Source organism: Acipenser ruthenus, chromosome 1, assembly GCF_902713425.1.
Source record: "Acipenser ruthenus chromosome 1, fAciRut3.2 maternal haplotype, whole genome shotgun sequence".
Classification (NCBI taxonomy): domain Eukaryota; kingdom Metazoa; phylum Chordata; class Actinopteri; order Acipenseriformes; family Acipenseridae; genus Acipenser; species Acipenser ruthenus.
In genome coordinates this window covers 44,199,549-44,221,942 of record NC_081189.1, presented here as the reverse complement: position 1 = coordinate 44,221,942, position 22,394 = coordinate 44,199,549, and the positions used below count along the sequence as shown (strand labels likewise).

Genomic DNA, 22,394 nt, shown 5'->3' with positions numbered 1-22,394 from the left:
ATAATACATAATATTAAAAGAATAACAATAACATCAATTTACTTACAATGTCAATACTGCATTTTTATATACTCCAACAGTACTGATCGTTCTACAGAGCACAGTAATTGAACTACTAATGAGAGAAATAGCTGGGCTAATTATTAGCTCCACAAGACGATTAGTTACCAGTTCACTTTCACAATACAAATCAACTCTTGTTAGATCATACGATACACTCTTGCGCAGAACAAATCTAACATTACTTCCAGTCTTGGTAATACGCTCTTTACGCATTCATTCAGGTCCAAATCTGACTGCACTCTGTAAAAACATGGTTTTCAGGTAAATTCATTTACGTTTTAAATTGCAGTGTTTTTAGACATCACGGTGTCCCTAAAGAGACCTGAAGTTGATGATTGGAGACGGTAAAGAAAGTAGGAGGAGCTTGACGTGTCTGTCCAATCCTGTCTGCTATAAGCCTCTCAGCAGCTCTCTCCTCACTCCTGCAAACAGTGAAAATCACACTGGGATCTGCAGACAGAGATGTCATGTGAAAACCCATATGCTATTCTTTCAAACTGTCGACCACTATTAAGAAACACAGATTTTCTGTACACAACGCCTTCTGGAATGGTTTTAGCCAGAATCTAACATCCTCCTGCAACTATTGATACTAAACTTTTGCTGAGGATTCTGTATTTTAATGTTTATGTTTCTATCTTCATGACTGAATTGAGAAGAGAGTCGTCACCATGCGAGGTAAGGACACAACTGTTTCTGACAGATAGTGAAATATGTAAACTCTACCCGTTATTACATAGTCGAGTTATAAAAACTCTCTGATAACATCTCGCTATATATATATATATATATATATATATATATATATATATATATATATATATATATATATATATATATATTAAGTTTATTATTATCGCTGTAAGATTGGGTTCATCCAATAAGGTGCATACTGATGGCCAAATAAGACTAGGCGGCGTGCAAGTTTATCATAATGTGACAAGTCAATGAAGTCTGGTTTTCCTTTCCTAGTTTATTTTGTAACCATCTTATTTTACTTTCATCTTCAGTTTAATGTGGATTATGACTACATTGCGCAACAGGGAATTAACGTATATATGCTTTGCGCCTTGCAAAATAACAAATACACTACATAAACATCCACAGTAACATGTGATGACATAGTTTCTGTAGTTTACACATTATATATATGTGTGTGTTCTGTATAGATATAATATTGTGTATGTCATATCCATATATGTTATTCTATATGCAGTATTTAAATTATTCTTTGCGGTGCTTTTCCTTTGTTAAATAGCATAATGAGTGGATGTGAAATAAAGGGGGGGGGGGCATGCAAATACAAAACTAAATAAGTTGTGTGAGTAAACATTGGAAATATATAAAGCATTAAGTGGGGTTATCAGTAATTTAGTTTTTCGTCTGGAAACATCCAGGTATCCTTAGAAGCAAAGAAAGTATCTACAGGTCTGCTTGTCATGTGTTCTACTGACCTACTTCTATCAGTTAAAGCACAACTCCTGAAGATTCTCAGTGCAGCATCAGTGCTGAGACGACAGACAGACGTTAAGCCCCAAACAGTGCATTGCCTTTTCTCGTGCGCACACTAATGTTGATTGGATCAAATGTTTTTTAAAAGTGGTGAATTGGTTTGATCAGGCCTTATTAAAAAATAACTACAAAAAACGTCTTGTGCTACAAATTAAAAAATATAATTGTGAGGTGGGTATTACTTTTTTTTTTTTTTTTTTTTTATTACATTCCACACAAAAATGTAAACAGACATGTTCTGCTTTTAGAAAGTCTATAAAGGAAGGTAGGCTATATTTTCAAAACTACAATAAATATAACAATTTTGGAATATTGCAATATTTCACTTACTTTAAAGTTAAAAAGGGTAATTCGTGTATATAGACTACTGTAAATTAGAATACATACAAGTGTTCATACCTCGTCATATTTAATAAATCTGGTGTAACATGTTTTAAAATAAAAATAAAATATCATCTTCTCAAGCAGATGCAGTAGTAATGTTTAAATGAGTTTAATCTCTTTTTTATCTTTTTCATTTTTGTTGTAAAGTGAAAACATTTTTTGTTGAATGTAATACGTTTAAGAATTTAACAATTTTGGAAGAGAGTAATCCGCGATTTAATAAACTGACAGGTTTGAATAATTATAATGTATACAAATAACGGACATATTGTAAATATTGTTGTAAATATAACTTTCAATGTATTTGTGATGTGAAAGGTTATTTCATGTTGTTTACTAAAACAAATCTAACATAATAATATAATGCTATAAAATGTATTATGCTAACGTAATACGTACTGTAAATTGTAAAACAACGTATAGTAATGTCTGGCGCATCATGTACGTAATACAATTTCTTAGTAAAGATTCAATTTCGTTTATGGGATAAAACTTTTGCAATGCTAATATATGTGCTTAACTGTCATTTCAGAGTGGGTCTAATACATACTTAATTCAGTCTTTACTGTTTATTTTACTGTTACAGGTTGTACTAAGTTTACTAAGTAACTTTGAAACAAAATCTTTTTTTTTAAATCTTTTTTTACCGAAGCATTAATCTCAATAATAAATGTAGATAGTATTAAATAATCTACAGTTTTTTTAGATGCTCGCCTTTAAAAAAAAAAGTGACATGAAAAGCTGAACATTATCACAGACATTTTATATTGTTGTGGTGGATTTAAGAAATGCTGTTAGTCTCGAATCAGTCAATCTTAATCCATTCTATGCGCTATAGCAAAAAATGGAGGGCAAAGAAATGTCTGTGGCTAAAACAGTAATTGGTGTGCTGATGCTTTGCTCACATAATTGTCAAAACGCAGTTTAAATAGTCTTGTAAGATTGTTGCTGGATTGCCAATTATATTAATTAACTGAACCATGGTTTCTCATAGGCAACAAGCATCTGGTAAAGATTTCCAAGGGATCTAATTTAATTTGAACACATCTGTAGGATAAATAATGGGCTTGGGTAGATGTTAGAACAGTTAATGGCCAGACTTTAGACTTTAAGTAACAATTCATTTCACAGTCATGAAAACGTTCTTATTGTCTTACTGATTCCCAGATACCCGTTATTGTGTACACTAAATAGTCACGTCAACCAGTCCATAAGAAGACATAAAGAAATATAGATTATACTGTGAGCAATACCTGTTTTATACGTCGATACCATTATTTTGGTTGAACTGAAAAAAAACTGTAGTTACAAGTATTTTGTGACCCACAAAATAAAGATAAATTTGGAAAACAGGTGTTGCTGCTAAGGTTTTATTTGTAAAACACTGACTGAAAACGTACTATGTGTATGTACATAACACTAAATGTTGTAACCATGCTAGCATGGTTGAGATACAATGGCTTATTGATCATATGCAGTAAAAGGAAGTAACCTGAACCTTTGAAGCTGTACAATTCAAAGTGTGGACAGAACAAGGTTTATTTTTGTCTAGAAAATGTGTTTCCTTGCCAAAATGTTACTCTTGTAAAACATGTGGATGAAAAGAACCAATGTCTTTTCTGATTAGTTCCCGGAGGCCACAATTGTTCCCATACCTTGTTACAGTAATGCTAGGAGATGGTACAGTTATATCACAGAAAGGTGTACAAATGGCGATGCAGAGCTGGAATAACTTGTCAGGTGCTTGGACATTTTTGCAATAGAAATGTGTTTTATTGTTTTTTTTTATCAGTTAAAACCTAAAATTTAAAGGGCAGCAAGAGAGTACAGATGAAGCTGGCATAAAGTAATAGCAGGGAGTTGAACAGCAAGAATCTGCCTGCTCTGTGTTTGACCTAATGAGGATTCTCCAAGGCTGAGGTCCACACTTTACTAGAAAATTAAAAAGTCACCTACCGTGTAGGAGCCTATTATAAATATGCATTCTTAAAAATAAAAAAATAAATGATAATAGAATTTGAAAGTCAATATGTGACTGTAAATGAAAAATGTTGATATAATAAAACAGTATGGAGCTTTGGAGGAGTTGTTCTTAACAAGCATGTTGATAGCTAGACTGGCGACCAGTAGAAACATATCTAAACTACTCACTCAAAAGATTTATTTGAAGGGCATTTTTTAACATATATCTTCAAAACTGAATAGAAGTTTCAATTAATAAACAACTTGATATTGAAATATTAGTATTTATATTTAAGTAAAGCCTGCTTGCATACCCCAAAGCTGTCAGATGCATGATTTTTTTTTTTTCCTTCCCAAAGTTTGTTGTATGGAAAGGCCAGCTAAATTACTGCAATTGTCAACTGAAACCTCTGATATTTATGAACAGAGCAAGGTTAGCACAGGCATAAGTATTTGTGAGCTTCTCCACATTGCTTTGCAACCATGACTGAGCCTTCCCTGGTGGGACCAGTCTACTAAAAGAAGTGAGGAAGCAATTTGGTCTCAATACCTAGCCAATCCTTGCCCTCTTTCTGTGTCCAGTCCCAGTTGTGCTGAGTTTATGTTGTGGATACTGTTTCCTGTTTCCTCCTGTGCTGTAATGATGAGACACAACATTTCATTTAGTTAGGCCAAAAAAGTATGATATTATCACACTTTATGTTATTACATGTGCTTCAGAATTTTACTTTTTTTGTTTAATTACATGTGTAATCATATTACATGTTGTTTAGATTTTGATTATTTAACTTAACCTTAAATGAAGGGGAATTTTCAACAAAACAATTAGGGGAGGTGGAATATCCAGCCCTATATTCTACACTAGAAACAAGTACATGCTGAAGCCATTGATAACTTTATGAAAAGCTCAAAAAAAAGGTATACTGTGACCAGTTACTTAACAGCACTGAATATATTATTGAAATTGGTGTCTTTTAAGGTTTTGAACAGTTTTCATATATTCTAGTTTTAAAGAATTATAAAGTAGTAACTTTTTAGAAGTGAGGAGTCTTTGCATGTTCAAGGGGGGGGGGGGGGTGTTGCTGGTTGGGTGTTTTATATAGAACTACATGGAATGCAAAACCTCAGTGGAATTACTCCATCAAAGTCTGTTTGGTATTCTGTGCTGTTCCCTAGGTTCAGCTCCTTGTGTGTCTTTGAAAAACGCATCCAGAAGTGCAATTTGTGACTGGAATTCTAAGATAAGGGGACACATTAAAGCATATGCCTCAGTTGGCTGTGTTGTCTTGTGTTGTGTGTTTTCTATCTGCTGAAACAGACTCTGGGTTACCAGCTCAGCAATAATAAGAAATCTGCAGTTCTGGCAGACCAGCAAGTGCCTTTTGTTTCATGGACACAACTGGGTGTACTTAAAGTCATATTTTATACTGTCTATATTTTCATGATATTTAATGTGTTACCTATTGTTATCCTGTTATGTGTGTTTTTTTATTGTGATTTACCATCCTTACTGAGTATTATAGCAAAACGATCCCTTTTTAATCACTTTCTGAACTGGGGTGGATTTAGTAATGACCACTCGAGGTTTGCAGCTGTATTTATGCCCCACTGCAACTGCGAGTTAGTAAGTGGAAAATAAAAAAAAAGAAACAGTTTCAGAGGGGCGAGAAATTACTGTTGCACACCTCTTAACTCATTTTTCAAACCGCCTTTTAGAAGTAGTTGAATTATTTATTTTATTTTTTTTCTGGAATAGTTAGTAAGCCTTGTAAATAATTATATAAACAGTAACAGCAACATGATGACGGAGAACACACATACTAGGATTTTAAACATATATATTTAAACAATATTTTACAAACTTTACGAAAAAGTTCAAACTGCTATGCAATGGGTGGATTAGTTCCATGTGGACTATTAGTGTTGTAGATATAATCCATACACAGGCAAGATATTTAGGTCTGCTTTATATTTTGCTGAGGTACAGTACTTGACCAATTGTGATGTCACTGTTTTGACTTTGGAATTCTTAAAAGTAACTAAAGTATGATTTTTTTCAAGCAGGTGACGTCAACTGTATAGATATTGAGAATAATGTACAGTAGAAACGGTATGGTTGATGTCCTGAAATTCAATTGTGTTTTGTTTGTTGTTTTGTTACGGCAAACAAAAATAACACTGATTCTGTGAAAGCTACTGTGTAATACAGGGTATCCTATGGAACATATTTACTATCCCATATTGAAACAGTGTGGGATGCTGTTTGTCCTGACTTCGTGTTCTTTATTTGTTGAGTCCAGTGTCTGCTTACTTGACTTTCTTACAGAAGGCAGGAGACTTACAATTAAATGCAAATCCACCACCACAGCTACACTTTCAAAAACTTTGAGATACAAACTTCATATTTGGTTATGTATTTAAAGTAAAACGGTTAAGTAAATGAATTGTGTTGTATTTTTTAAAACTTGTGTATAAATATAACAGCTTTCAAACATCAACACCTCCTTTGGGAAACAAAGCTTCAGTGAGCTTCCACAAACTCCACTCGCCAAAGCTGCATTCCTCTTGAACGCCGCTTTCTGCAGAGAACATGGCAGCATACACATTCTCTTACTACCAGTGGTGTAGCTAGACAGGTGGTTTTAGCGGTTTGAATCTCCCCCCTCCCCCACCGAAATTCATTATTCAACGACGTGGGAGAGAAAAAAATGTCAGCCACCTACGACACGGTAAACCCCCGACCCAGCCAATGTAAGCTCTGACCCGTGAGCTGTTTGCGTCGCTGCCCGCCTAAGCACACTCAAAAAAGCAAAAAATAAAAATAAATAAATCAGTCAAACCCGTATCTAGTTGTGATTGGGCAGAGTCCTGTCATTTTTACTACAGATTCAGCCTTCGACTCCTTTGATTGGACAATGTGTGTGCACGTACTGTTCAAACACATGTGCGACGAGACGTTGAAGTCGAAGATTAATATACAGTAGAAATTATGGCCTCAGCTAATACTAGCATTATGGGAAAAAGGTAAAAGAACAAAAAAATCAGTGATTTTTGTATTTCCTTCTGCCTTTAAACCAGTGGTTTTCAAACTTTTCATCTCAAGTACCAGTGCTTCCAGTAGGGACCGCCAGGTGTACCAGTAACTATGTACAATCTAAACCCCGATTCGCACGGATTAAAAATCACCACATAAACAGATGGTTTCAGAGAAATTTAGTCCAGTGCGAACTGTCCATTTATTTTTTATCCCAGATCATTTTCTCAGAGGTCTTCTGATTATTTTACAGGACATCAGTACCTTCTATAAAATTTCAAACTTAGGGGTCCTGTGTATTTTTACTCCCATGCAAATTGACCATGTCATTGTTATGTTATAATTGATATAGCATTTCCGGGGTATTCACCTCAAAGCAATACCAGCCTTCATAATAAACCATAATATAATATTACAATTGGTGCGATCTGTTCTGAGATTCTACAGTTCAGTAAAACATAGCGATTGGGCGTAACCAAATTGGGGGCGACTCTTAAAATATGAATGCTTTTAATGGTGCATATGAAGATATGTATGGAAATGCATATCACTTAAAGGACAAAATGGTTATTGTAGCCTTTGAAAAAGAAGATACAATGAAATTAGTTATTTAAACCCAGTTCAATGTTTACAAATCATGCACAAAGCCCCTTATCTGCCACAACATCGCATTCCATTTTGAATTTACCAACTTTTGTTGACAAAAACTAATCTGGGAGGTTAGTAGACCAAATGAGGACACCTGGTTTTTAGTCCCATGCGAATCATGCTTCAAACGGCTGTTGTAAAACCGAGACCTATAAGTACTCGACAAGTTTGCAATGAAAAACGATGGGCTTGGGTATCTAAACATCAGGTAAAGTAGATTATTCTTTCTGTTATTTAACTTGTAAGTTTGATAACTGCATAGTAGTGATTCTAAACGTGATTGTAAGGTGAAACATCACAGTTCTTAATAGAGCAGTGTCGAGTTTATTGCAGGTTTGGAGTGTAGTTAATTCTTACTTGCAGAAACATTTTTATAAATGTTTGCCCATCTGCAACTCCACCCCCCTCCCCAAACTAATTCCTGGCTATGCCACTGCTTACTACCAACCAAATTGCAGTTTCAGCCGTGCAGTATGAATGCTTGGAGATGCTACCAATCAAAATCCTATTTGGGCTGAATGTAATATGAATGATTGGAGATGCTGCAGACAAAATGCTGTTTCGTCTGCAAGCATTATGAATGATTGAAGATGCTACCAATCAAACTGCTGTTTTGGCCGTGCACAGTATGGATGTAGAATGAGTGCAGCAAGAGATTGTACCTGTGAGCGGGAGTTTATTTCCTTATTGTGGTTAAGACACCAGGTGGTTTTTTTTTTTTTCTTAAATACCTACTTACATATATAATTAACTATTACAGTGACCATCAGTATCACACAAACCAATGCTGCTTTTTAACTTTTCTCTAAAAGTTGGGTTAAAATTCACAGTCACAAATAGGTTTACTAGATGTCTCAAAAGCTGGGATTGGCCCAGGTTTCAGCCTTGAATTTTTTTGTAAAGTACAAAACTGTAGCAGTGTGCTCTGCAAGTTAAATAATTTATTTAATAATTTATTACATTGTGCTGTCCCATAATTCGAGTACTGGTGTTAACAGGTTTTTTTTTTCTAATGTGCTGCACAGAAATTTAATTTATAGTGTGATGGCAGGATAAATCTAGTACCCCTTTCACACTGGCATGCTCTACCCGGGTCAGGACCTGGTGTCATGCGGGTCGGCTACGCGATTTCACACTGCTTTTGATAAAGCAGGGTTGACCTGGGTGACAGACGCAAGTACACAATGCGTGTAGCAATGCACCGGAAACAGTTTGTTACGGATGCTTCCATCCAAGCTTCTCTGGATTGATCCGTTGGCCCAGATGTTGATTAGAGCAAATGTTTCTTTATCCCTGCTGCCATAGGAGGCTGTGTGGTCCAGTGGTTAAAGAAAAGGAATTGTAACCAGGAGGACCCTGGTTCAAATCCCGGCTGTCTCACTGACTCATTGTGTGACCCTGAGCAAGTCACTTAACCTGCTTATGCTGCGTCTTTCAGGTGAGACGTTGTTGTAAGTGACTTTGAAACTGATGCATGGTTCACACACCCTAGTCTCTGTAAGTTGCCTTGGATAAAGGTGTCTACTAAATAAACAAATAATAATAATAGTCTGGCTCATGGCGTGTCTCAATCAACAAAAATATGACTAAACAGAATAATCAGAAATGTTCCTTGCGGAAGTAAAACCTTCACACAGGCGTGGCTGTTTGTTGTTTCATTGGCTTACAAACGGCTGTCATGCATTTTGTCTCGCTCAACCCGGGTCAAAGCGTGTCGACCCACATCCTGAGGTAGGTCACTGCGACCTGGGTTAACCCGGGTACGACCCAGGTATGTGGTGTCACACTATGCAGGATTGTGACCCAGGTAGCCAGAACCTGGGTCAGGACCCGGGTAGGAGTGCCAGTGTTTAAGGGGCTTTAGTCAAAGTGAAAATAAATTCAGAAAAACCTGAACTATTTTCATGTTGATGATGCAGTAAGACTTACGTGCTAGTACAGGTACCGACAATGTTTAGGTGGGAAATGTTTGTTTAGAGAATTAAAGGGATTTTAAAACATTTGATATCTTTCTTTCTTTCTTTCTTTCTGGAATACTACACCTGAGCATTCTATCTCAGAAACTCCCATGAGTCTACGGGCTACACAAGCCTTGTATAGAAATATTAGCCTGATAGACAGCGATAAATGCATTAAATTTGCATCTGCTCTCAATGCACTCATGAAGGGAAATTACTTACGACAGGCTATAAATTACGGGATTCTTACCCCCTTAGAGAAAGGCACCAATACAGTCAATTTCTTACAACAACCACTCAAGGGACTAAAGTGTTTTTTATAACCCTTATAGAATCAGTTTAAAATTAGAAAATAATGTATGTGTACAGAGATTCATCACTGGTCCTTCTATACTGGTTGGTGGCTTATTCAGTTGTTTAATTAATTAAATATTAAATAGAATCAAATGCCAGTTTAATGGATTGTCAGATGTTTGCAATCACTGAGTAGTTCTAGGCTCCATTACTTCAAAACTGATTTAGTCTGCCACTGTCAATAAACCCCATCACATTTAAAGTAGTTGTTGTAGCTAACAAAATAATGCCATACATCTTAGTGTTGCCCATGTTATAGCAAACATGTATTTTAATTTTAAAACATGATAAGTATATGTTATTATACTGGGTTAAAGAAAGTTTTCACGTTTCACTAGATTATTCTGCCTCAGCAGTGAATCATGGGTCAAAGAATGTGACTGTCTGCAAAGCATGTCAGTCATTACAGGAAGCAGCTGGTTGGTTCATGACAGGAAAGAAAGGTGTTGAAGGATAGGGAACCATTTCAGTCTCTTGGTGAAATGACAAAAGAAGTGAAGCACTACCTGAGAGGAAGACTTGCAAACCTTTAACCTAGTGGAATACCAGTATCATATTTTGAAATGTTCGCAAAGACATCTGTTTCTTTCAAAACTGCACTTTTAAGGCCAGTGTAGCAAATGGAAATAAGCAAATGAGCCTGAACATAATTAGTACACATAGTTATAGTTATACAAAAAAAAAAAATATTTACGTAAATGTTTTGAAAACTGTAAATAACATGTTGAAACAAACTCGAGAACAAGCAGGCAATCCTAAGCAGACAAAAAAAATACAAACCAAACATTAGGACTGTAGCCTTTTCAATTTTCATAATCACTGGAAATTATTTACAAACTACCTCAGTTACAAACTGCAGAATACTGGCTTGTTTGGGCTCACTTGAATTTGCGTCAGTTTTTTTTTTTTTAGGTCGTCCGACAGGTCTCTGTACACCCATTTTTCTGTGAAAAGATGCTGAGTTGTCTTGACTGGCAATTGTAGAATCATCCATCACTTTCCCCAGTACTTCTGTTTTTGGGTAGTAAACATGGAACTGTTCTGGGATGTAGGGCGACTTTTTTGTTGACGTGTCTGACGAGTGGCAGTTTGTTTGTTTTAACTGTGAGTGTCCACCTGCAGATGTAGCCGTTTTTGTTTAGCAGGAACCAGGAATATTCTTCTGACGTAATATGAACGAGAGAGTCTGGGGTGGTGTCTCAAAAGTGGTATTATTTTGTTAGCTACAACCACTTTAATGCAGGTTGGACTGTAAACAAATGTTATATTCTATGGATTTTGCCGTTTAGACCAAGATCATTTCGAGCTACATTAGAATAAGCTATATTTTTAACCCCATCCAATGAATGTAAAATGATATGGTCACAGCAGTGAATAGTAATACCAAGCTGTATAATTCCCTGATGCGGTCTTCTTCTTCTTCTTCTTCTTCTTCTTCTTCTTCTTCTTCTTCTTCTTCTTAGTAGTAGTAGTAGTTATATTAGTATTATTATTATTAATAAATACACAGGCATCTCTATTAACTGTTTTAAACCAGTTTAATGGCTGTTCCTGATATTTGTATGGATGCAAATGGTCCTGTCATGCTTCTGTATATTGGTGCCCTTTTTATTGAATAAGTTCAGAATATTTCTGAACTCATTTTGCACTTTATGTATGCATTTTATCAGCTGTATGTTATCAGAATAATTGCGTTAAAAGTAAAAATAAATAAATAAATAAATAAATGAAATGTTCTGGTGAAGTGCTTTTATAACCCATCAGTGCCAGTGGCTATATTGAGTATGGAATGCATCTTGTTGTGACAAGTTTTTATACAGTAATTGTATGTTAGTCACTGATCAATAAATGAAATAAAGATGTAGTAATTTTAACGAAAAAAACACACTGACTTGTGATGTCAGAAGCAAGTAAATTAACTAAAGAGAAAATATCTACTTATTTTGGCTAGTTACTGTAGATAAACAATTAATCTGGTATAAAGTCAAATTACAAAAATGAAATTACCACTCAGTTAATAATAAGTTCAAGTGCAGGAACTGTTGCACTGAAACGTTAACGAGTCTAGGGTCCATACCTCAGAATCAAATATGCTGTGTCTTTAGGCCTCAGGCTGTAAAAGTACTAGTAAATATAGCATTAATACCTATTATTATTTGTTTATTTAGCAGACGCCTTTATCCAAGGTGACTTACAGAGACTAGGGTGTGTGAACTATGCAGCTGATGCATAGTTCATACACCCTAGTCTCTGTAAGTCGCCTTGGATAAAGGCGTCTGCTAAATAAACAAATAATAATAATAATAATAAAACCCCTCTGTACAACTGAACCTAATGTTTGATGTTCCCCATCTGGTGATTGCATTGCACTTGCAAGGATACAGTACTGCTGTAGTGCTGTATTGGAAACATTGGCGATGCATAGTTAAATAATCTAAGTATACACTTATGGCATTTCACACCTGGTTCACTTACAAGTGATTAAAGTCATGGTTCACTTGCAGACAAACACATTTTTTTCAAGTTTGCTTCGGTTCGTTTCACACCAGAAAAAATCAAGCGAACTTGAGTTTCTTTTAAGGTGCATTCAAATTAATTTTGTTTGGTTCACTTGCAGCTTCATCCAGACTAGAGTTTTATTGGTTTCATGTTGCACTTTTCCAAACACACTCGGCTCTCTTGCTGATTACTAGAGTGGAAGTTCTCTCTGAAAAAACTTTTTCCATCATGCCCAACATGGATAATACTTTACATGCCGTGGCTGTGCTGTGCTTTCTGTGTTATTTTGGTTTATTTGGTGCTCACAACATCAAATCATTGCCGAAGAAACGGAACATGCCGAAAGAGCGTCAAGTATTTGTCGGAAAAACACTGTTCTTTTGGAGGAAATGCCGGAGACAATCATGCTTATGAAAAAGGTATATATTTCACATTCAACCAACTGCAATTTAATTGTTATTGGTGATCCGACTACTACGATTACTACTACTAATAATAATAATAACCAATGTTTTTGTTTGTTTGTTTTTGCATTTCCTATGCAAGAATAACTTTTTGCTGCCACAAAATGTTATTTATAAATCCAGGATATTGCTCACTGAGACAAGTCTGATATTCTGTGATTATTTTAATGATAGAAACAAGCATGTCTGCCTTCATGGCTGTAAAAACAAAATTAAACCTCTCAGTGATGTGAAAAAGTAGATTACTAAAATCTACACCCACTGACAGACAACTGGACAGACAGCATCTATTTACCACCATATACTGTAGTGATACTTTCAACAACCTATGCCAAAGAGTGTCCTTGGAGAGTTTCATTACAACTGGATTAGTGTTTTTCTCTCTCTCTCTCTCTCTCTCTCTCTCTCTCTCTCTCTCTCTCTCTCTCTCTCATATGTATATAGAGACTTATCAGAGAATTATATTGTTTCTTTATCGGATCAAATTTTCCTTGGTCTGTGTGCATTAGAATCGATCTCGACAAGTATGTATCGCAGCAGGAAGTTATGAATGTGACTTCATGTTCCACTATGGTTCTCTCTTAATGCATTTTGATTAGATAAAGTGATTATATAACCTGCTCTTAACTGAAACCAGTCTGCAGATATGTTTCAAATAAAATGTAATATATATATATATATATATATATATATATATATATATATATATATATATATATATATAATTGTATTTTACTCCAACGTTAAAACATGCTCACTAAAGATATACAGGTAAAACAGGTAATATACAGGTATACAGGTAAAAAAATTGACTAGACTCTAAAGTGCTTTCTGTATCTGTCATCCCTATACTGCCACGGATAAAGAATATCAATGGGGCAGTTTACAAGCAAAAACTGAAAAGCGTGACAACAGATCTCTCGCGCTTTTTTGGTCATGACAGTTCTACTTCCACGTTTACACAAGAGTTTATTTTAGAGAGAGAATTTAGTCGTCCAAGTGCAAACGACCTCATTAATAATAAAATAATGTTAGGGTTTATTTAAATATCACCAAACGTGCTGAAAAGAGATGCTGCACGATAAAGTATAACGTTCAAATAATGCATAGGGGTTTACATGAGGCTTTACGCGCTAGGGAGAGATGAAGAGAAGGTTACCCCCCATCTGTCTAGAATGCAAAAGGCTTGCAGTTAAAACAGTTCATGCTGCCAAGAAGAAGAAAATAATAATAGTTATTACTATTATTGTTTAGAATTCGTTTTTCTAGAAATGGTAGAAGTAGTATGTGTACAAAAACCGACAGCACTCACCAATTCCCATTACTGCTTTTCTTATGTTTTTTCGGCTACTGATGTCCTTTCACACACTGATATATATTAGTCTTAGCCAACTGCGTAACTGTTAATGTGCTAAACAAAAGGATTATGCGTTCAATAATCACAAATATGCGTTAATGTGGAACAAATATATTAAAAACAACTCATGATGTGTTGGTTTCAAACACAGGTACTTTGTTGAAATATTAAAATTATGCAGAAAATGTGGAAACTTACACAAACACTGTTAATATAATAAATACATAATTTGTGTGTATTTGCTAATTAGTTATAAGGGTATATAAAATCATACGCCTACTTACAATGTAGTTGCGACAAAAATGAATGAATGGAGAAGACGCAGACAAACACTGGCTAGATTAAGTCTTGTATGGGAAGAACTCCTTCAGGCCCATGCAATGGGTTTGCAGGAAAGGAATCGTGCATCTATTGCTTTCTTATCTAGTGCTTTCTTTCCAGCAGACACCCTCATCCACTTTGTTCGTATGTACAGACCTCTATTTGTGTATCGGCAGGAAAGACGAATGCGGGCGCATCATCATCCCTCTGTTTGGTGGGAGGAGGTTGTGCTTCACGAGTCTTTCTCTGACGAACAATCGATTGAAACATTTCGGGTCATCTGAGCTACGTTTGACCAACTGGTGGAACTTGTACGGGTGGACATGGAGCCGTCACCAGTACATGTCCGTACACCTGTGCGCTGCAGAAGCTCTTCGGCAGGACTGTGCACAGCAGAATGGGTGCCCACCTCAGCGGGAGCTGGGGTAGGCACCTGCAGTTCTATTGTTATTGTGTGCAGAAATTCGACATGCAACGCAACTACCTCTTGGTGCTGTTGATCAGCGTGGTCCAGCCTTTCCAAAAGGTAGCTGTATTGCCGATCCTGCCTGGCAGCGGTGCGTGCAATCAGACGGTACATCCTTCTGTACTCCAGGCGCATCAGACGATGCTCCTGGATCAGCAGCTACAGCATTCAAACCAACTTTAATTTAAAGAAGACTAGTTGTGAATTGCTTCACAGCTGTTGTTTTACATGTGAATCCTAAGAATATTATGTGAAAAACAAAACATATCGCATATGCGCACACACTTAGCCTGACATGCGTAAAATGGCTTGATATCCCCAACCATTTGTTTTTTCACAAATTATTATTAGGATTCACATGTAAATCAGAAGCTGTGAAACAATTCACAACTAGTCTTTAAATTAAAGTTGTTTTGAAAATTCTAGCTGCTGTGGTTGGGGATATCAAGCACTTTTAATTGACGCTGGGACGGTGGGGTGTATATGCGATATGTTATTGTATTCACAAATTATTCTTAGGCTTCACAGGTAAAACACAGACTGAAACAATTCACATTTGGCATCCTTTAAATTAAAGTTCGTTTGAGCGCTGTAGCTGCTGTGGTTGAGGAGATAAAGCCATTTTACGAGTGTCAGGTAGGCTGTGTGCGTATATGCGGTATGTTATTGTTTTTCACAATTTATTTGTTTGATTCAAATGTAAAGGAGAGATTGTGAAACAATTCACAATTGGTCTTCTTCACATTAAAGTTGGTTTGGACGCTCTAGCTACTGTGGTTGGGGAGATAAAGCCCTTTTTACGCGTGGCTGAGGCTAAGTGTGCGTATGTGCGGTATGTTATTATTTTTCAGAAATTATTCTTAGGATTCACATGTAAAACAGAGACTGTGAAACAATTCACAATTGGTCTCCTTTAAATTAAAGTTGGTTTGAGCACTCTAGCTTCTGTGGTTGGCGAGATACAGCCATTTTCATTCATGTCGCGTTAGCTTGAGTCGAATATCAAACAAATATCAAATGTCAAGCTAACTTTACCGCGGTAGCATATTTTAGTTTAGAAAAGTAAATGATGGCTGCTGCAATTACCATATTGTATTGATGGGGCTGGTATTTCACAGGACGTCTGGGAGGATGAGGATTCCAGCAAATGGTCCGATGCCAATTTCAGAACCGAAATTGGGACCTCGAGCTTTGACCGCAGGACTGCAGGCGTTTTCTCTCCTGCAGGTACAGATATTTCGGTTTCTTGAATTTATCTCGTACCTGCAGGAGCGTTCTATTTATACCAAGTTCAGCCAGAGCACAGTAACATGTAATCATAAGAGCTGTCTGTTTTACATGCTGCCAGATCAGGACTTCACTGACACTGAGCATGGGAGCTGCAGCATGCTATTTCCCATGTTACAACTGTACACAATCAGAGGTGCTGTCAACAATTCCAGACACAACATATTTATATTTAAAATATAAACATGCTGAGTTCATTGCAGTCATCAGCTGCATAGTTTAACCATTCAGCAGAATTTGGCAGCAAACAAGTGAATACAGACATTGTTAAGGTTTTAGTATCACTTTAGTTGTTGTATTTTAAGCAGTTGAATATGATAGCAACCAACTTGCTCCTGAAGTGGCCCCCAGCCATTGGCCCTGATTTTGTAATTTTGTTTTAAATAAATGTATTTTAAATAATAAACAGGAAACAAAAGCAAAACAGGCCATGAAGTTTATTTGACCAAAAGTGCTTTGCCAGTGTTATTGCAAACACGTGCACAAGCAAATGAGACAATTGTGTGATTTGTATGTTTCATGCTTCATTTACTATATCGTGATACGTATCGTATCGTGAAGACACTGCCGATACCCAGCCCTACTGAAAGCTGTTTTTAGTGTTTATGAACTAAAACTGAGGATTAAACCCTGTGATATGAGGGAGGCCAATGTCTTTGCCATCAAAGACTAGGAACAGCATGTATGTGTTTCAACCCAGTCGTAAAGATTAATTTTAAATGTGTGCTGCTTTCCAGTGCACTATACAACACCCAACTCGAACTCAAATCATAAAATCTGAATAAAATTGAAGGATCTTTTTAAGTTGATGCAACAGATCCCACCAAGAATATAACTCTCCATTCTTTGAAAAAGAGTTTGTAGAAATGTAATGGAAATTGTTCTGTGTGCATCTGATACAATGTTAATAAAAACAAAACAATGTTTGGATCATTTTGAAGCTAAAAGTCAGAATTCTTGGTCATTTAAGAATCATTCAATCTCTAAGTCCACCCTGTCCCATTCCCAGCATCCAATATCAACATTTAGGCATTTGATAGATAAAGGTTTTATTTGGCTATGCTGTTTGCCAAGGAAGCAATATAAGGCCTTTCTTTACTTGCGATCAAACACTGGGAGAGGAACACTATGAAAAATCGCTTTCAGGTGATGTATGCTTACAACACGTGAAATTGTCAATTTACAGTTTTAAATGGTGTGCTGTTGCCTGTGCTCCTCGGTGATACTCTGGACTATGGCCAGCGATCCCCTTCTGTGTCCTTGTCAGAGCTCCCAGTCAGTGATGACAGCAGCTTTTTCTCTGCTCATTACAGCTGAACCCATGCCAACTGGGGGTGACTGCCTCCTGAGTGTGCACACTGGGAACAAAAGACAACATTTTTTTCTTGAAAACAGGGGGGGCATATTCTCAAAGCATTAACTCTAGTCTTTAATTAACTCCTATTTTTTGAACACTGAAAACATATGGAAATGTTGAAAACTTGAACCGAAAATAAAGTAATATAATTCAATGCATCTTGAACAACACTCAGGTTGTTTGTTTCTGATTTTGTAACATTAACATGGAATTAACATGAAATTAACAGAATACAGTAGTAAGCTCTTTCAATATGTACCCCATTGATTCATTTTATCTCTGTATTTTCTGAGTAGTGGTTTCTCTTGTTTGTACAAGAATAGTAAATAAAAGACTTAGACTAAGGTTTAAAAATATGACGTTCTCGTAGACTTGTGTGCACTGTGTGGTGAGCAGTACTGTATATTGATGCCATTGGCAAGAACATTTAAATTAGGTGGAGTGTGACATAAACACATTTAGGAGATCCACTGTATAAAATACACAATGCATAAATTTCCCAGTGCATTATCTTGAACAAGTTCTTCAGATCTTGACGGTTTGCGCCAGATTTAATGTAATTAATGACATCTTGTGGCTACTGTTAGTACTGCAAGAAAAGATAAGATACTTGTCGTATCTTAAATCTTGGGTTACAGTAATCTCTTGGTGTACAGCAAGAGAAAGTCACTAGTGATGTTAAATGAAATACTTTATTTTACCTTGGATTATCTGCTTTAAATAGACCAACATAATGCAGCAGCAGCTATATACAAAATACTGTATTGCTGTATTGTAAACATTGGTGACATAGTGTATACACACGTAGATTCTTTAACTAAGTGTGTCATGCTGTATTTGAGTGTTAACATTAGAATTCAGAGTACATTTCAAAGTTGTTTAGATGTAGTCATCTATAAAAACACAGGGGGTAGGGTGGAGGAAGGGGAGTGCCAACTGGAATATAAGTCATTTTTAGCTGACATGTGTGAAAGCTATTCCAACAGAATTTATTGTGATGATAGATGATGTTTGACCCCAGGAAAGTCTCACAGGGAGGAGAAGCACATGATGCTAATATAGATGTTTTTGGTATTAAGTCTTGATTAACAAAAAAATCAACCTAATTATGTATATAATATGTCAACCTAATTATGTATATAATATAACAATGCAATGCAAGTAGCCAGATGGAATTCAACATTGTGTTGGCTTGCATTATACTTCATTCATATACAAAAGTTTTATGTTGAAGTTATTGATGTCAGCTGTGCTTGTGCTGCTTGAATCCACACAGTCTCAGACCTGATTACATTTACTATACAAATGCTGGGATAAAGGTGGAGTTCCCTTTCAAGTACGAAATGTAACCATTACTGTATGGGTATTTCATGACCCAAAACCTGAATAAGACACAGATCTCTGCGTCGTTTTTCCACTCAAGACTGACTGGACCGGAGAGCCTTCTTCAGATAATTACTTGTTACTTCTATCTGCTATATATTTCACATTTATTGTGTTTTTACAGAAATGATATGTGATATTAATGTAATCGCTGTAATAGTTTTTAGTAATTTGTGCACTACAGCCTGTTGCTTGTTACGTCCCTCTGGAGCCGTGTGCCTCGCATGAAGCAAGTGGCTAGAGTCGCTCCTTCCCAGGGATCCAGCAACATGTCCGGCTGACTTTGTGCTCTCCCTCCAGGCTGCAATAGCTCAGGCTGGAGTTATTTATTTCTCATTTTGGCTTTGACTAAAAATATGAGATGTTTTATATTATTATGTAATTGTTTAAATGACTGTATTTGTTGGGAGTTTTTTCTCGTGTGTTTTATGTTTGCTATAGCACACGTGCAGCAAGAGCAGCTGCTGGGCTCAGCAGCACTGTGCAGGACCAAGATACTTGCTTCGGTTGTGATTGCTTGCAATCTCTTCCACAGTATCTTGCTGCCATTTTGGTGACAGCTTTAACATCACCATTACGAAGGCTGTTAGTATCATTCTAACAAGCAGGCTTTCCTCAGTCTCGTTTGTGGTACTGACTGAGTGGTTTGCCAGTGGCTTGTACAGGTGGGCATCTCTGTATGTTGCCACCCGCGGTGACTGCGAACTGGTGGACCTGTACCGTACTGGTACTGAGGTCACCGACCTGCTCCACTCCTGACCCAGAACCGGGACCAAGGTTACCAGTGCATTCGCCGCAACGCTGGGCAATTATAATAGCATCCTGGTAACCTACCAGTGCCATTTGCTCAAGTCCCTTTCTGAGAACCACAGGCCCTCACCACAACAGTTGGATGAAGAACTTGCTCTGTGAGTCCAAACTCAACGGGCAGGCTGTGGGTAGGAACCTGGCTGCACTGGTAGTTGCTCTTAGGCAGCTTTGGCTTTCCCAGACACACGTGCCTGACAGGGACAGGCACCGCTGTTAGACGCCCCGATTTGCAGTGCTGTCACTGCTCGGGAATCCACGAAGGAGCTGGTTCGTCTGCTTCCCAAGAGACCACCACCATTGCGTAAAGTAGCTTCAAACTGGTGCCCTAGGCCCCAGCAGCCTCAAAGACTGGCACAGATGACTGCGCCTGCTGCCAGAGGTGATGTTTGGAGGCTTTAATAGGTTCTGCCGTGCTGCAAAGAGACAAGCCGTAGGCCAAGTCACAGACTTAGCAGCAGCTCTAGGAATTTGCTGCCACAGGCCCAGGGCCCCTTCTCAGGCCTTTTGGCGTCAGTGCACCACAGACATCTGGGTGCTTACTACCGGCTACTCACTGCAGTTCAAGCACAGTCCCCCTCCCTCCTACTTACTGCGTTACATGCACTTGAGTATATTAAAATAGTGTCACAGAGATTGAATTCCGGTATATTAAGAGTGTCAGAAGTTAACTGCGATTAATTGACTGCTCATGTATATATAATTTCAAACGCCTTTTATATGTAGAAATATGACTTAATTTAACAGAGTGCAAAGACAATATACAATAAATACATGTGATATAGACAGAAAACAGATTGTGCTTATAATGGTCCAATATTTGGCCTTTTGTGTGCACTATATTGCTTTGGTTAAGTTAAGCAATCATAGATAGATATTTTTATGTTGCTCGAAGACCCCCACATAAGTCTGCGAGAATAAAAGGTGGAGGGAGGTTGATGCCAGTACAAGCATGATAGGCTGACTGTAAATCTGGGATTTTATACAGTAACAAGAGTGATGTCATGATGGGGCTGTCCTTCCTCCCGAACTATAGCAGTGTATTACAAATTAGAAATATTGCAGACGTGAAACTGTAAGATACTTAAAACCTGACCCCATGCTTTTGACTATTTTCCAATGAATCATGTGATAATTTTTAATAGTTCTGGAAAATATGAACATGGTCAGTTTGACCTCTGAATACAGCACATTTAAAGCAATGTTTGGATATTTACCTCTGCACAAGACTGCATGCATACTTGGTAAACAAGTAAATGAAACAGGGTTTAGAAAGCTTGTCCCATTATTTCAGGCGTTGTTTAATGCTTTTTTTTTTTTTTTTACTGGTAACGTTATAAACAAGTCCAATATGAAATCCTTCCTTTTTGTGTTTCGCTATTTGAAATGAATCTGAATGTAGAACTTATATCATGTGGATTACCAACAGTAAGAACAATAAGGATCACATTAACTATTGGATGACATTACAAACAGAAGGATGTTGTCTTACAGTAATCATAATCTTGTCACTGTGACATGGAACTGATGAAAAAGTTATTTGTGGATTTGGCTGCAGTGTGCAAAGCCCTAATGAAGCCAAGCTAATATGAGCGGAGTGCATCAGTACTACACTATAGGCAGTCAACCCAGTCTAGTATTTTGTCCATATCCGTGTCAAGTATGAAAGAATACATTGTTTATTGGTCTGCTATCCAAAGGCTAAAATTAAATGCTGTCATGTCCTGATGGTTTTAGTGTGTTATTTAAGCTAGATATAGAAGACTGTCCACAGCGATTAAAATATAATGTACACAGTGCAATACCAGAGTAGAATAATAGCACCATTTTGATATCAGCTATGAACATTTTGAAATAGATTTTCGTTTCTTTTTTTTTTATTATTTACATAAAACACTGCTCTTTTGAAGAGTACTTCAGACAATTTGAAATCAATTAGTATAGTTTCTTGGCTTCATATTGTAAACACAACAGATAATCAGCCTTGAAACAGGTTCATGAAAGCTTGAATGAGTGCAGATTTACATCAGAATGGGACCCATTCATTGACATGCATAAACGTTATCTTGTTGAAAAACCCCTTGAGAGAGAAAAAGGAGTATACGAATAGTATGGCATAATGTATAGACATAAAAGCTGTTGGTTTATAATTGATCGTAAACTATGTAGCTGTGAGCAATTGCAAATTATCCTTGTATTGTACTGAAGAATGAGCCTCTATCAATATAGACAGGTCTATTTGCGCTGGCATATTGAATTCCCTAACACACCATGTTATCTAATCCGAAGGTAAAACTGTTGGAATGGTCTATGGATATTTAAATAAATATGAACTATTTTTTTCATACAGATATGAACAATGATTTCCCACATTTTGTTTTTAGCTTGTGGTTAAACTGTTCAGAATGAAGGTTTTGTGTAAATGGGCCAGTCCTCACCTGGCTAACTAATTTGTTAATCAAATGGTCTCCCTGACATGTATTCCGTAATCCATAGAAATCAGCCGTGGCCTAATTCAAGCTAGTTTCAGTCATAATA

General features: G+C 36.8%; 1 protein-coding gene across 2 annotated transcripts in view; it reads left to right on the top strand.

Annotated features, from left to right (window-relative positions):
* The first annotated feature begins 494 nt into the window (after window positions 1–494).
* The window catches only part of rorb (RAR-related orphan receptor B), an 80,316-nt gene continuing 58,416 nt past the window's right edge, over window positions 495–22,394 (top strand). The window contains exon 1 of one of the 2 annotated variants that reach the window (XM_034034159.3): window positions 495–741. In XM_034034159.3, the coding sequence (XP_033890050.1) occupies window positions 735–741 (7 nt within the window). In that variant the 5' untranslated portion in view covers window positions 495–734. Of the gene's footprint in view, window positions 742–1,475; window positions 1,747–22,394 lie in introns of those variants that run through there. The other variant, XM_059025596.1, reaches the window with a different exon arrangement.